The sequence below is a fragment of the Ipomoea nil genome, unplaced genomic scaffold (assembly GCF_001879475.1).
Source record: "Ipomoea nil cultivar Tokyo-kokei standard unplaced genomic scaffold, Asagao_1.1 scaffold0317, whole genome shotgun sequence".
NCBI lineage: Eukaryota > Viridiplantae > Streptophyta > Magnoliopsida > Solanales > Convolvulaceae > Ipomoea > Ipomoea nil.
In genome coordinates this window covers 3,305,640-3,319,789 of record NW_017616745.1, presented here as the reverse complement: position 1 = coordinate 3,319,789, position 14,150 = coordinate 3,305,640, and the positions used below count along the sequence as shown (strand labels likewise).

General features: G+C 38.0%; 2 protein-coding genes across 3 annotated transcripts; both read right to left on the bottom strand.

Moving 5' to 3' along the window:
- Positions 1-717: 717 nt before the first annotated feature.
- On the bottom strand, positions 718-3,434 carry LOC109164701 (peroxisomal membrane protein PMP22-like). Its single transcript, XM_019313246.1, has 7 exons — positions 3,240-3,434; positions 2,919-3,017; positions 1,847-1,948; positions 1,481-1,556; positions 1,287-1,357; positions 1,098-1,183; positions 718-999 (listed from the first exon to the last, which is right to left on the bottom strand). Exons 1-7 carry the CDS (start codon positions 3,309-3,311, stop codon positions 948-950), a joined length of 558 nt encoding a protein of 185 aa, XP_019168791.1. The 5' UTR covers positions 3,312-3,434; the 3' UTR covers positions 718-947.
- A 4,279-nt stretch (positions 3,435-7,713) lies between these two features.
- LOC109169666 (aminomethyltransferase, mitochondrial) lies at positions 7,714-10,942 on the bottom strand. 2 transcript variants are annotated; one of them, XM_019318532.1, is made up of 5 exons: positions 10,706-10,941; positions 10,196-10,198; positions 9,252-9,843; positions 8,815-8,933; positions 7,714-8,414 (listed from the first exon to the last, which is right to left on the bottom strand). In XM_019318532.1, exons 3-5 carry the CDS (start codon positions 9,810-9,812, stop codon positions 7,868-7,870), a joined length of 1,227 nt encoding a protein of 408 aa, XP_019174077.1. In that variant the 5' UTR covers positions 9,813-9,843; positions 10,196-10,198; positions 10,706-10,941; the 3' UTR covers positions 7,714-7,867. The 2 variants fall into 2 exon arrangements, with proteins under 2 accessions (XP_019174077.1, XP_019174083.1); XM_019318538.1 differs by lacking the exon at positions 10,196-10,198 and having other exon boundaries at positions 10,706-10,942.
- Positions 10,943-14,150: the final 3,208 nt, after the last annotated feature.

Below are 14,150 nucleotides of genomic sequence, written 5' to 3'. Positions count from 1 at the left end.
ACGTTCCTGAGTTCAGATCTAACTAGTATTGTGTAAAGTGCCAAAAATCCTTTTCCCAGGCATTTAATGCACTTTATATAGAAGTCTAGTCTAGGGAGATACATGCCGAACGTCCGGCATGTTAACCACGTGTCCTCCATGCACCGGTCACGATGAGGGCGATCGTAATAGTTCCATGTGCTATGAGATTCCTGACACCTGCATTATCATGATGTGATCGAGCAAACAATCGGGTTATATTGATCCTTTAGTAATAAGGGTTCGGTGCTCGAGATAGTCTTCCAGATCATATGAGATCAGGAATCTTATCCTGGGTGCAAAGCGCGCCTTCTACTAACCTAAAGGGGCCATCTTCTGACTAGGCCCGGGTCGGTCAAAACACAAGGTGATCAGATATGCTCGGGAAATGGACCTTCCGATCCCGTGTACAGATACCCAGCACGCGTATAAGTATACGGGTAAAGTATAACACTATAACCCATATCAAGTATATAGGAAAATGACCATTGTTATCTAGAAAAAACTAAGGATCAATCTCAACCATCCATCTATCCAAAATTAACAGTTCTAGATATGTATGTATGTTGGGTACTCTGCAATGGACGCGGTGAATGTGAATATTATCGATGAATTGAATTCCATATTCACAACCACATGAAGCATAAGATATATACAAGGATTTCAAAGCCACATTCTCAGAACTGCTAAAACTTATTATTAGGCCATAATAAAGGATTTCATTTCAACTGAAAAGCATGAATCATTTAACCATAATCTCATCAAATACAATGTTTTCACTACCATCAAACCGAATAGATATGTAACATATAACGCGTATAGTACAAATGTTATCGCTAGCAACAGATCACACGCTACGACGATATCCAATGCTACTGAACTTACATATATAGGAGACGGGTAGCCAGGTGTGCTTTTCTCGGGTACGCTTAAGCTTTCTTGATTGCCATTGTCCTCGCACGCAGGTTCAAAAATATCCCCCTGGAAAGAACGAAAAGAGACACCGTGGGAATGAAAAAGGTTGAAAGAGTTGCGGATAATGGAATACATACAGTTCTATGTCGGGAGAAGGAACTTACCAACCGCAGGCAATGACGCTATGAAAGATAACTCGGAACTGGAGTGGTATGTACTGGTGGTTCACCCATCCCACGACCGGCCAGAACTGCACGTATTTGGGTTTGGTATATTAGCACGCGTGATCCTTTCACACGAGATAATTATATGAAGGAAACAAAAAAAAAAAAAAAAAAAAAAAAAAGACAGACCGTCCATGCTGTATACTGGACTTTCGGATACTCTCTTGCAATGTTAGATTTCACTTGGACCCACGGTCTTCCTGTGAACGTTACAAAACTCGTTCAGGCAAAACCTCTAGTACGTTCTTAGCTAAAGTAAGATTTCACAAGTTTAACGCTTTTTTGTCCAAGATGAGTTCGTTTAGATGGGATTGTGCACTCACCCTCGATAACTAACCCGTAGTATAGCATGAAAAGCAAGTTGTTCCAAGGGGACGATGTCACTTGTTCCAGCACCACCTGAAAACATTAATGTTGAGCATATAACATATATAAGCATAAATGTGCAATCCAACTATCAGCTTAGGCTTTTAGTTGACATGGAGGACATGCTTCAATTTGGTATCAGAGCCATGCCAAAGGTCATGGGTAGCTCAGGCTTATTTACGATAGAAAAATCAATGATAACGGAAATTTAGATCCACCCGAGGTTATCTATAGATTGGCTCGATATTACCATATCTTATTTACCCGCAGGTTGATATGAATCACGAGGAAGGGGGATGTTGGACAAAAGAAGCATTGTTTACCTTCTTAGCAACCGTTTTAGTATCCTTTTTGCCCTTGAAAATTTTGTCCAGCAATATATGAAGAAAATGCCCAAATGGTCCAAGATGTGCAAAACCAAAAACCTGAAAACCGCAAAGTTAGAGAAACGGAGACAAGAATTTACAGAAGCACACAATTGCGTTTTTCTAATATGTAATGTATGCAAGGAATTCGGCATTTCCTCTAAACAATATCCAATGGCCATGTCAGAAAAAAAAAATAATCTTCAAAAAGATAGTAAATCAATTTAACCGAGGGGACCGGAGGACACAAAAGAAAGCAATATAAAGTAACATAATATTATTGGCTAATTAAACCTCAGAAAGCTAGTGCAGCATATGAGTGGACCATACTTCATTTATTGTGAAAGACAAACTTCGCTAACAACATAATTACAATAAGAAATATCATCTGCTTTAGACTCTGGTATGTATATCATTATATTATTTATTAATTAAAAGGTTTTATCCTCACATGTCCAAAAGCTTGTGGAAAGCCCATCGATTCATTGAAGTATAATAAATTCTGCAATAGTATTGATGGTCCCGTTTGATAAAGAGCTTCTTTACAAAGCTGCTAGCTTTTCAAACCATAGTTATAGGTTTGGTGGATCAAAAAGTTGATATGAACGTTGAACGGTAGATAGAGTTTAAGCCAAACAGCTAATTCTAAAAACCAATAGAATAATATCTACCGGTCAAGAGCTAATTCCTGAACAGGGCCACGGTCTACTTTACCCCGCTGGAGAAAAACAGTAGCATATGAAACCGAAAACATGGCAAAAGTGCAAAACATTCTGGATTACGGGAAATTGAGAAAGGTAAACCGAGTTGAATTCAGGTAGGATAACAAATAGTTTGGCACCGGGGGGAATAAGTAACTCGTGGAATCGAGGGATCGTGGACCTGCCTAACAAGTTCGGATTGCGAATTGCAATACCACTGGAAATCCAGCCACAAACCAGTACAACTGAGTATATACACAAAGATACACAGCACATAACAAACACTAAGAAAATGGATACCCAAAAAAAAAAAAAAAAAAAAAAATTACCACTTTGAGAATCAAACGTTTGATTTGAAGCTTCTGAATGCCAGTGATCTTCTGGGCCACTATATCACTGATTGCTGACAGCACTCCAGCAGTTATTGCCTGCAAAGGGTAATTGAAATTCATTCCCCATATTCAATAAATTAAAACTGAAGCTCCAAAACCCCACCCCCACCTCCCTAAATGATCAAACCAAACAAACGATTAAAAAAACCCCCAAATTTTTGAAAATTGGGTTTCAAAATTGAAATTGAAATTACCCAGATCACAATTAAGCTCAAAAAATGGAAAAGAAAGATCTGAGAAATTCGAAAAAGGCTTGACCTTTGTTCTGAGAGGATGTTGCTGGAGCTGTAGCAGGTACTGCTGCAAGCCTCTCTTCGCTATTGACCCCATTTCTCTCCAAGAAAAGAGGGAATCTTTCTTTCTTTCCCTCGCGCTGGTCAGTTACTGAGACGCTGAGTGTGAAGCGCTTTACACATGGCTTCCATATATGTTGAAATTTCATGGAGTCTTGTACTCTGTAGGAGGCGGAGGGTCCGTTTGGACAACCCGGATCCACCACCTATTCAAAATTGGGGAAGGGTTAAAGTATGGAATTATGAACATTTTTTTTTTGACTTATTTAGTTATTTTAACAACAAATATATTGTTGGAATAAGGGTTTTATTTAGGGTTTAGGGATTGTTTCCTAAAGATTTGAGGTCTTCTATTTATTGAAAAGTTCACAATCTCTATCTGAATGTGCGCTATAAGTGAAATTTGTGTCTATCGAAAGACTACGAGAAGTACCAGCCTACCAGGTAATAAACTAAGCTAGTCTAGGTTTCTCATAATTAACCAGTTCAAACCAAGAAAGTCAAAAAACAACTCCCACTCATAATTGACCAGTTCAAACCAAGAAAGTTAATAAACAACTCCCACAGGGAGACGAACTTAGAATCTTGTGTGATGTGGTAAATATGTTGAAGTACTGTGTTTGTTGTATTGAGAATTATGTATTGTCTCGAGTAGCTGTGTGTGTGATAAGACGTTCCCGAGGTTAAAATATGGTATGAATAAAAGTTCAAAAGTTCCCCCTTCTAGCATTTAATGCGCCTTATATAGAAGTTTGGAGGGGACATATCGAATGTTCGGCATGTGCACTACGTGTCTTGCATGCACCGGTCACAATGAGGTCCTGATGAGGCCACGTGTTATGAGATTCCTGACTATCGCATTATTAGAATGTGGTCAGATGATGTGATCGGGTTATAATAGTTCCTTTAATAAAGAATGGTTCGAGCTCGGGATATTTGTCCTGATTGTATGTATTCGGAGGTTGTAACCCGAGCATAGAATGCGGCTACGAATCCTATAGGGGCTATTCTCCAGTTAGGCTCGGATCGAAAAAGGCACGAGGTGATCGAAAGTGTTTGGGAAATAACCATCTCGGTCTCCTGTGCAAATCCCAATATACGTATGGTTAAAGACTATTACCTATCATTGTAATTATTAAGTTAAGTGTCCTACCAATTTAACTATAGGTTTGTGAGCATATAGTCATTAATGTGCAATCCAACCATAACTTAGGCTTTTAGTTGAGATGAAGCACATGCTTCAATTAGGTTGTCCCCAAAAATCTTGACAATCTAGATAGAGAACAAACGTTAGTATCCTTGAATTATGTCCTACCAATGTGTTCAAAAAATGATATGTTGTATTAAAAATATAATATCTTCAAATTTTTTTGGGCAAAAATGTCATTATACGGTTATATAATTTTCATTAGTTTTATTTACACCTTATATTGATAAACAATAATTAATTCGAATATATTATAAAGCTACTAAGATTTTAAAAAAAAAAAAATCACTATTTGATGTGATAATAAATTTATTCTGAATTGACCGATCTTACCTTATGTTAAAAAATCGAATATACTTATTTTGTCACTTGTGAAGAATTTTGGTGTAAAATTTTCATATTTCCCATATATAGCATGTTCTTAATGAATAATAATCCATATTATTATTTCCTCCATATTATATTAATCATCCATAAATATCGCATCAAAAAAGGAAAGAAACTCCTTTCAACACTATTTGATTGATATTTTATACGAAATATTTAATTAATAGATAGATTATTATTTTGACATTTTTTTTTTGAAACAAGATTATTATTTTTACTTTAATTCATAAACAATGGATGAATAATTACTCCATAAATCTAAACAATATGGAAATTCGACCCGATCAGGCGATCAGTAATGGATCATTGCCGAACAAACAGGTTGATCAATGGCCACGTCCCATTGCGGTGTATCCAACCATCTCTATTTAGTTAATTAAATATACCACAAAATATTCTGAATATTCTCTTCCCATTTTGTCCCTTTTGTGGAATGGGTTATTGGGTCAACCGGACAGCATCGGACTGGGTCCGACCGTCCGGCACAAGAGCTTCAATAGTTATGCTGTGAGGATGCAAAAACGATGTCGTTTTATTAAAAACGCGCGTCTCCCCTTAAAAAAAAGTTAGGTTCGATTCCCAGCAACAGCATTATGTTGTTCATTCATTCTGGAATTTTAGTTCATAGATTATGGAATTTTAGTTCATTGATTCTGGAATTATAGTTCATCGATTCTGGAATTGTAGTTCATCGATTCTGAAATTTTAGTTCATAGATTTTGGAATTTTAGTTCATTCATTATGGAATTTTTAGTTCATAGATTAGATTCTAGAATTTTAGTTCATAGATTCTGGAATTATAGTTCATCGATTCTGGAATTTTAGTTCATATGTTGTTGCTGGGAATCGAACTTGAATTTTTTTTTTTTTAAGTGGAGACGCGCGTTTTTAATAAAACGACATCGTTTTTGCATCAGTATGCACCATGCATGGTGAATACGAATACACAGCATAATTTGCACAAGAGCTTCATGTTGGATCAGGTTTTTTTTTTTTTTTTTTTTTTTTTTTTTTTTTTTTTTTTGTAATAACTTACAAATACTCCTTCTGTCACATTTTATGTGTCGAGTTCGATTAACAAGGTTTGTCTAAAGTTATTTACAATTTAATTTTTCATAATATTAAGTTTAGAATTAGTATGTAAAATTTATATATTTAGAAACTACATTAAAAGTACTATTAAACACAAAAAATTAAATTTAAAAATTATAAGAAAATGCTAGTAGAAATAAGCGAAAAAGAAATAGTTGATTTGACCAATGAAAAACAAGTAAGACAGATTAATCGCACTATAAAGATCATGTGTAATGAGTTTGACCGATACTGTTAACAAAAATCGAACATGTGACCTTCTAATACACAAATTGTACTCTACCCGCTAAGTTTGAAGACTATGTATCACACAATATTAACAGAATAATAACTTATTAGGATTTGATGACTATGCATCACACAATATTAATTATTAACATATTAAGATATTAAGATTTGATGACTCTGTATTGTATTCATAAATTCTCTTCTACAACTGTTATGTGTTTTGACTTAAAAAAAAAAAACACAATTTAATTCTATTTTTTGTCCTGAATTTATAGGTGACAGTCCACTATTATTGTGACATGACCAATTTTGGTCCTCTATCAACAAAACAGTTTAAAATTTAAATACCCTTAAATACAATGACATTTCAATCTTCAATTATAATTTTTTTTTTAAAAAAGGGGAAAATGACACTTTTTCCCCCTGTGTTATATAATTATAGCACTTTTTCCCCCTAAATTATTTAAGTGGCAATTTTTTCCCCCTGATATATTAAATGGACATATTTACCCTTAAAATAAATATTTCCTTTATTTTTCTTCTCCAACAAATTATAACCACAATTTGAAAAAATAAAATACATTAATTGTTGAATTTAGAATACTTTAAAAAAAATTTAAAATAAAGTTTGAACCAACAGTTCAAATTGGATCCGAAATTGTGAACCAACGATTCAAAATAAAAACCAAATCGCGATTATATATACTTATATGTGAGAGTTAATATAAATGCGAAAAAACATACACTATTTGCAAATATTATAATTCTAATTTTAAGTTATTGCTAGTAGTTGTTCCAATTTGAAGCTCCGATTCACGGTTCAGAATCTATTTTCTTTTCCACTTCACAATTTTAATAAACAAAAACCCAAATATTGAGTTATGTTATGAATCATAACCGAATTTTTTTTATTTGATTGCTATAGTGTTCGGTTCAGTTCGAACCGAACCGTGGCCATCCCTACGTATAAGCAATAATTTGTTGAAGAAGATAAATAAATAAAATATTTATTTTAAGGGTAAAAACGTCCATTTAATATTATCAGGGGGAAAAACCGCCACTTTTATAATAATTGAGGGGGCAAATGTGGATGCATGAATAACTCAGGGGAAAAAGTGCTATAAGCATATAACATAGGGGGAAAAAGTGTCATTTTCCCAAAAAAAAATATAACAAGTCAACACACTTTGTATTAAAAAGATAGAAATGTCATTGTATTTAAGACATTTCAACGATTTTGTTAATGAAGGACTAAAATTGGTTAGGTCACAATAATAATAGAACCAAAAGGGAATGTTCCGATAAAAAAACGGACTAAAAGTGGACTGTCACCTATAAATCTAAGACCAAAAATAGAATTAACTCCACAATTTATATTCTAAAAGTTCACAACTCCAATACTAAAAATACACAATTTATACGTCGTTTAGGACCAGGGTTCACCTTGAAGGTGGGCCCTGGTCCATGGTATAACAACTCACTGTTTATTATTATATAAATTGAAGAGAAGCATAAAACCAGTTCCTGCTGGATCAAGCATTGAACATAAAATGAGACATAATTGGGAGATATAAGCAAGTCTGCAGGTGGGTTCATTTCCAGAAAAGAAGCATTTCTGCAGTTTTACAGTTAGGAGAGAAAACATGAAAAGTGTATGAATGACAGAGAAGAGAGAAAAATTAAGATGGCTTATAGTACTTTGTTGGGACAAAAGGCATTTTTGTAACAACTCCCTCATAGGACTTCCCTCGGATCACGATCTTCACGTTTGTGCCCGCTTTGTGCAGCCCGGATTTCACGTACCCCATCGCTATGTTCTTCTTCAGGCAAGGGCTGAACCCTCCGCTCGTGATTTCCCCGATGTTTTGCCCATTCCCGTCTTGGATCTCGCTGTGACTCCTTGCTGGTGGCCCCGAGGATATGAAGCCTACTCTCCTGATCTTCGGGCCTTCTTCGAGCTGTTTCAGGATCACCTCGGCCCCAAGGAACCCTCCTTCCGCCCTTCTTCTCTTCCCTATCGCCCATGTGAGCCCCGCTTCCACTGGCGTCGTGTGCTGCTCCATGTCATTGCCGTATAAGCACAAGCCCGCCTCGAGGCGAAGACTGTCTCGTGCTCCCAGCCCTGTCAACCGCACCTTCCCTTCTGATTTTTCAAGAATAGCTTTTGCGAGGTCAACTGCGTGTTCTGAAGGCACCGAGATTTCAAATCCATCTTCACCCGTATACCTTACGACAACCATGAAATAAAGAGATTAGTTCGTGACGGTCTATATCCGACTCGAACTTCCACAAGTAAAGAATTATGGGGTAACCCCGCAAAGATGGCTAAAGATATAAACTTGTAACCAGAAGGTCAAGAGTTCGAAATTCGAATCCCAACCTTATTGGTTTGACCCAGTCAGCTATAGACAATCTAGGCTGGTTTACCTCCTTATGGTCTTTTTCCGGCTAGGGTCACAAGGCAGGGTTTACTAGTGCACACCCTCGGGTAGTGACAGCGGGTTTCCCTGGTCACCCCAAAGTAAAGAAAACAATCACGAAGTACGGATATTACTTGTGACGGTCTACAGCCAACGATCAAATGAGTAAAGGCGAGAAAAGGGATAAGCACAGAAAGAAACATTACCCTGTTCTTGTGAGGAAGCACGAGACCCCATTGATATTCAATATCTTGAAGTCACTGAAGTACATCTTGCTTAAATCCTCGGCTGTCAGATGTTGAAGGACCGGGGCAGCAAGTGGACCCTGAACCAAACGTGGCAAGAAAACTCTTTATAAATATCACTATTCACTAGCCTCTTTGCACCCGAAGAATTAACATGAAATGGCATGAAACCTCGAAGAGGCTTCCAATGGAGAGTATGGTGGCAAATTTCACACGAAACTACGAAAGTAGTTACAAAATAAAAAGCGGATTATGCTATCACAAGCTTATGGTCGAGAATGAAACGCCTTATTACTAGCATAGCCTAATACTCTTCAACATCCATATTCAAATGAAGTCCCTAACATTAACACCTGAATTGTAACAGAGTCAGTAGTACTCAAAAAACGGTAACGAACCTGCAGGGCGAGAAGAGACCGCTCGTCATGGATGTGCCACGAAACATCCCCGCCTTTCGACGTGTATGCTTTCATATGAGCTTCAATGTGCGCAAGATCCTTGTCCCTGCACCCTGCATTCACGACGAGGTATATGTGATCGTTAGTGACCTTGGTGATCACGGAATCATCGATCGCACCTCCCTTCTCGTTCGTGAAAACGGTTAAAGTCCCCGTCCCGGGAGCAAGCCCAACAACATCTGCAATCACGAGCTTTTCAAGGAACGGGATGCAATCTTTCCCCTTGAGGCTCAGACCACACATATGCGCAACGTCAAAGAGGCTGCCATTCTCCCTGCAATTCACCGTCGAGTCCATAATCGAGTCCTTATACTGAATTGGCATACTCCAACCAGCAAACGGCACCATTTTGCCTCCATTGGCAACATGGAAGTCATACAGAGCAGTCTTCTTAAGATCAGCATCCGAGGCAAAGCATCTTCGAGCAATAGTCTTCTTGTCAGCCTGCACCAAGCGGCGAGTAATCGATTGTCCAAGTTGCCACAATCCTCCTCCCCTCATCTTCACAAAATATCCTATCAGATGATAGTATCTGCACCATAAAGTACAAGATTAAATTCAGCTACCTACCCATGGACCATAACAATCACTACTATAATCCCACCAAGAGTATAAAACAAACCCATAGCCAACAACCTAGTCTAACACATACAAAGGTTTTTTTTAAGTGACGAGAGAAATCAGCAGCCACTACTCGAGGCACTGGGTAAGCCCCAGTGCCAACAACCTAGTCTAACACATACGAAGATTCTTTTTGGGTGACAGAGAGAAATCAGCTGCCACTACTCGAGGCACTGGGCCCCGTGCCAACAACCTAGTCCAACACATACAAAGGTTTTTTTTGAGTGACGAGAAAAATCAAAGACCACTACTCGAGGCCCAACAACCTAGTCTAACACATACAAAGGTTTTCTTGGGCGATGAGAGAAATCAGTAGCCACTACTCAAGGTAGTGGGTAAACCCGCCTTTAGACCCTAGCAGGCAAAGGATCACAAACAGTTAAACCACCCTAAGTTGTCTATAGGTTGACGGGCTCAAACCAAAAAGGCCAATTCGAACTTGTATCATTGTGGTTACCGAGTCAAACCTGATCAACACAGATCAAAGGTTTCCTCTCTATCAAAATCTGATGTTCAAAATGCAATCTTTCCTGTTCTAATCCATTCCAAATTTCAACCCTTTTCATAAACCCAACCCCAAAAACAAAAATGCTGGGCCTATCCAACCATTCCCCAGCAATACAGATCCAGAAAACATTCTCTATAACAAACTCAGATTCACATTCACGCTGATCTCCAATAACCCAGAAAGGCAAGTCATGAAAAGAACAGATAAAACGCAGACAACACGAATCAGAGTGTCAGATGAGAAAGGGGGATTCAAGAATACTTACTACCGTATAAAGCTGCTGGGAACTTCAGTCGCTCAATCTTGAAGGAGATAAAAGCATTGGCCTTTTATGTTATGGTAGGGGGGGAAAGATTTGTTTTTTTGTGTATATATAAAATATAAAATGGGATTAAAGAAAAGGGGGATGTCTGGTGGAATATAGTGGGTGGATGAGGCTTTCCCTTCTAAATCGAGACCCATCTTCAGTGAGTGGTGCTACGATTTTCAACAACGCCCCAATCCCCCTCGTTTGTTGTTGGTGTGGTTGGTTCGGCGGTAGGAGAGTAAGATGAAGGGTGCTTTTCACTTGTAACTCTTCATTGTATCAAGAGGATTCGAAATTGCCCCGTATTACCAATAAGTGAAACATGATTATCTGAACGTTATGACTTTAATTTTTGTCAATGTATTTTTTATTGAATCTGTGATCCTCGGATAATGATCGGCGGTATGTGAGTTTTCCTCGTTATCTAAAAAGATGGCTCGAGTGGGTACCTAGTTCAAGTGCGCGGGTTGGTTCGATTCACATTTCTAATATTTTGAGTACAGTTGGTTACTTAATATAGATTAATGTTAATTTATTTCGTAACAATCACGGTGTTATTATTGTATTTATTTATGATAGATCGAGTTTTGAATAATCAATAAAAATAAATAAATGTTCTTTTATTGAATTTTGTCGATAATGTCATGTTAATATGTAAATAATTCGAATCAAATTTTACAAAAAGTAAAAAATAAAAATAAAATAACATTGTTCTTATTGATTTTATTTACGTAGTTCAGTTGTATTATGCATTTTAAAAGTGTAGGACAAGTTCACTTTCAGTGTATTATCTAAAAATAAAATTTTAATAGAGTTAATTTCATTTTTTGTCTTAGATTCATAGGTGACATCCACTTTTAGTTTTTTTTTTTTTTTTTTCAGAACATCCATCTTTGATCTTAGTATTATTGTGGCATGACCAATTTTTTCATCTCTCAACAAAACTTTTGAAATGACATAAATACAATGACATTTTGACTTTTTAAATACAAAATGTGTTGACCCGTAAAATTTTTTATTTTTATTTTTATTGAAAAAAAATTCCTTTTTGAAGACCGTAATGTCCTTGTATTTAAGAGAATTTAAACAATTTTGTTGATGAAGGACTAAAAAATAAAAATAGTCATGCCAAAATAATACTATAATCAAAGAGAGATGTTCTGAAGAAAAAAAAATTAAACTAAAAGGGAATTACCACCTATGATAAAAATATATATATAATAACTATGGGAGCAACCTCTCAAAGTGAGGGGGCTCCTTGTGCGCAGTGAGTATCGGTCTAGCCTCTATGGTTCATGTTCAGTTGAGTCACCATGATTTACATCCTCCCAAATGCTTTGTCGGGCCGGGGTGTGGGGGCGCTTAGGGTTGGGGTTCAGCCTTTGGAAGATATATATAATAACTAATTTCAATATAGCTTAAAAAAAAACTAATTTCAATATATTAAAAAGGATTATTTATGGGGATCAAGAAAGGGAAGACAGGCTGGTTTATTTTGAAAATCGATCTCGAAAAAGCCTACGATAAGCTCTCATGGGAGTTTATTGCAAACACTCTCAAGGAAATCGGATTCAATCATGCTTGGAGAAGGATCATTTGGGAATGCATCTCAACTTCAAGGCTGTCGATTCTGTGGAACAACCAGCAATCGAAATGGTTCAAGCCCGGAAAAGGGGTTAGACAAGGGGACCCATTATCCTCTGTTCTCTTCGTCCTATGCATGGAAAGACTAAGCCACATCATCGAGGAGTCAGCCAGAAAGGGTAAATGGAAAGGTATCAAAGTCGCAAGAAACGCTCCTCTAATTTCTCACATCTTTTTTGCAGATGACCTGGTCTTGTTTGGAGAAGCTTCGCTGGAACAAGCATCAGTAATGAGAAGTTGCCTGGAGAGATTCTGCGCAATGTCGGGACAGAGAATGAATCTCCAGAAATCTAGTGTCTTCTTCTCTAACAACACGGATCCACATGTTCAACACGCAATCACCCAAGCAGTGAACGTACCCAAGGTAATCGACCTCAGCAAGTACTTTGGCCTCCCATCCCTACACGGAAGGATAAAAAATGAAACCTTCGTAAGTTTGTTCGAGAAAATGGAGTCAAGGTTCGCTGGATGGAAGGCAAAAACGCTATCCTTTGCAGGTAGACAAGTTCTTGCACAGTCGGTACTTTCATCCATTCCCTTCTACACTATGCAGTCCACACTTCTCCCAATCGGACTCATCAACAGCATGGAAAAGCTAATTAGAGGCTTCCTCTGGGGAAGTAAAGAAGGAGAAAGAAGATGACATCTAGTTAATTGGGACACTGTCACAAAAAACAAAGCCTCCGGGGGTCTAAGCATTCGGAAATTGGAACCAATGAACTTGGCATTTTTAGCAAAGCTAGGCTGGAAAATTATGCAGGAGGACGACGAGCTTTGGATCCGAATCTTCAAGGCCAAGTACTCAATCTCGTCATCTGACTGTTCTACTTGGCGTACTAAATCCAGCAGCTCCAACGCTTGGAGAGGAATCATCAAAGCCATACCAGTCTTACAAAAAGGCGTAAGGAAAAACGTGAGAAATGGTATGGACACATTATTCTGGCAGGACAAATGGATAAGCGACGAACCACTGATGGTAGCAGCCTCAGATGTCATTCCGGAATCAGATATAAGCAGAACAGTGGCGAGTTATTGGAGGACGGACTCTGGTTGGTCGTGGGACGACCTGAACCACCTCCTACCCGAAGATCTGATAAACAGAATAGCGTCCTTCATAATTGTCAAAGACCTAGAAGCAAAGGACACCATAGCTTGGTCCAGAGAAGCATCTGGCATCTTCTCCGTATCTTCGGCATACGGCATAGCAAACAACGAACCAAGCACATTTGAGGATCCACTCGAAGCATCAAAGTGGAACAGCATATGGAAATTAAGAGTCCCCAACCGAATCCGTTCCTTCATATGGCTCACAACCCACGGAAGAATTATGACCAATAGCTTAAGGGAAAGAAGAGGACTCACCGAGTGCAACAAATGCTGGAACTGCAGAGACTTAGTAGAGGATGAGAACCATGTTCTTCGTTCCTGCCCGCTAGCAGAAATCATCTGGAAAGCAATCTTCCCAAGCTATTTCGAAAAGACGAGAAGTCTTCCCTTTTCAAATTGGCTAGAAATAGGCATAGCCGGAAAAGGCAATGCAAAAGGTCCCTTCAGCTCCAGCTCACTTTTCGCCACAACATTATGGTGGATTTGGAAATGGCGGAATGAAGCAGTGTTCAACAATTCAATCCAGCCTCATAGCTCCAAGATTCAATGGATTAAAGCTCAAGCCATGGAGATCGATAAAGCATTCACCAGGTTCTCAGGGAAGCTAAAACCACAAGCTGCAACTTCATGGAAACAAATGTGCTGGGAAAAA

Excerpts from the sequence above, each read along its gene's own strand:
- LOC109164701 (XM_019313246.1), bottom strand. The coding sequence starts at position 3,311 with ATGGGGTCAATAGCGAAGAGAGGCTTGCAGCAGTACCTGCTACAGCTC. Across the intron at positions 1,557-1,846 it reads CTAAAACGGTTGCTAAGAAG|GTGGTGCTGGAACAAGTGAC; the intron begins GTAAACAATGCT and ends TAATGTTTTCAG. Across the intron at positions 1,184-1,286 it reads TCCAGTATACAGCATGGACG|TTCTGGCCGGTCGTGGGATG; the intron begins GTCTGTCTTTTT and ends AAATACGTGCAG.
- LOC109169666 (XM_019318538.1), bottom strand. The coding sequence starts at position 9,812 with ATGAGGGGAGGAGGATTGTGGCAACTTGGACAATCGATTACTCGCCGC. Across the intron at positions 8,934-9,251 it reads GGTCTCTTCTCGCCCTGCAG|GGTCCACTTGCTGCCCCGGT; the intron begins GTTCGTTACCGT and ends CGTTTGGTTCAG. Across the intron at positions 8,415-8,814 it reads TGCTTCCTCACAAGAACAGG|GTATACGGGTGAAGATGGAT; the intron begins GTAATGTTTCTT and ends GGTTGTCGTAAG.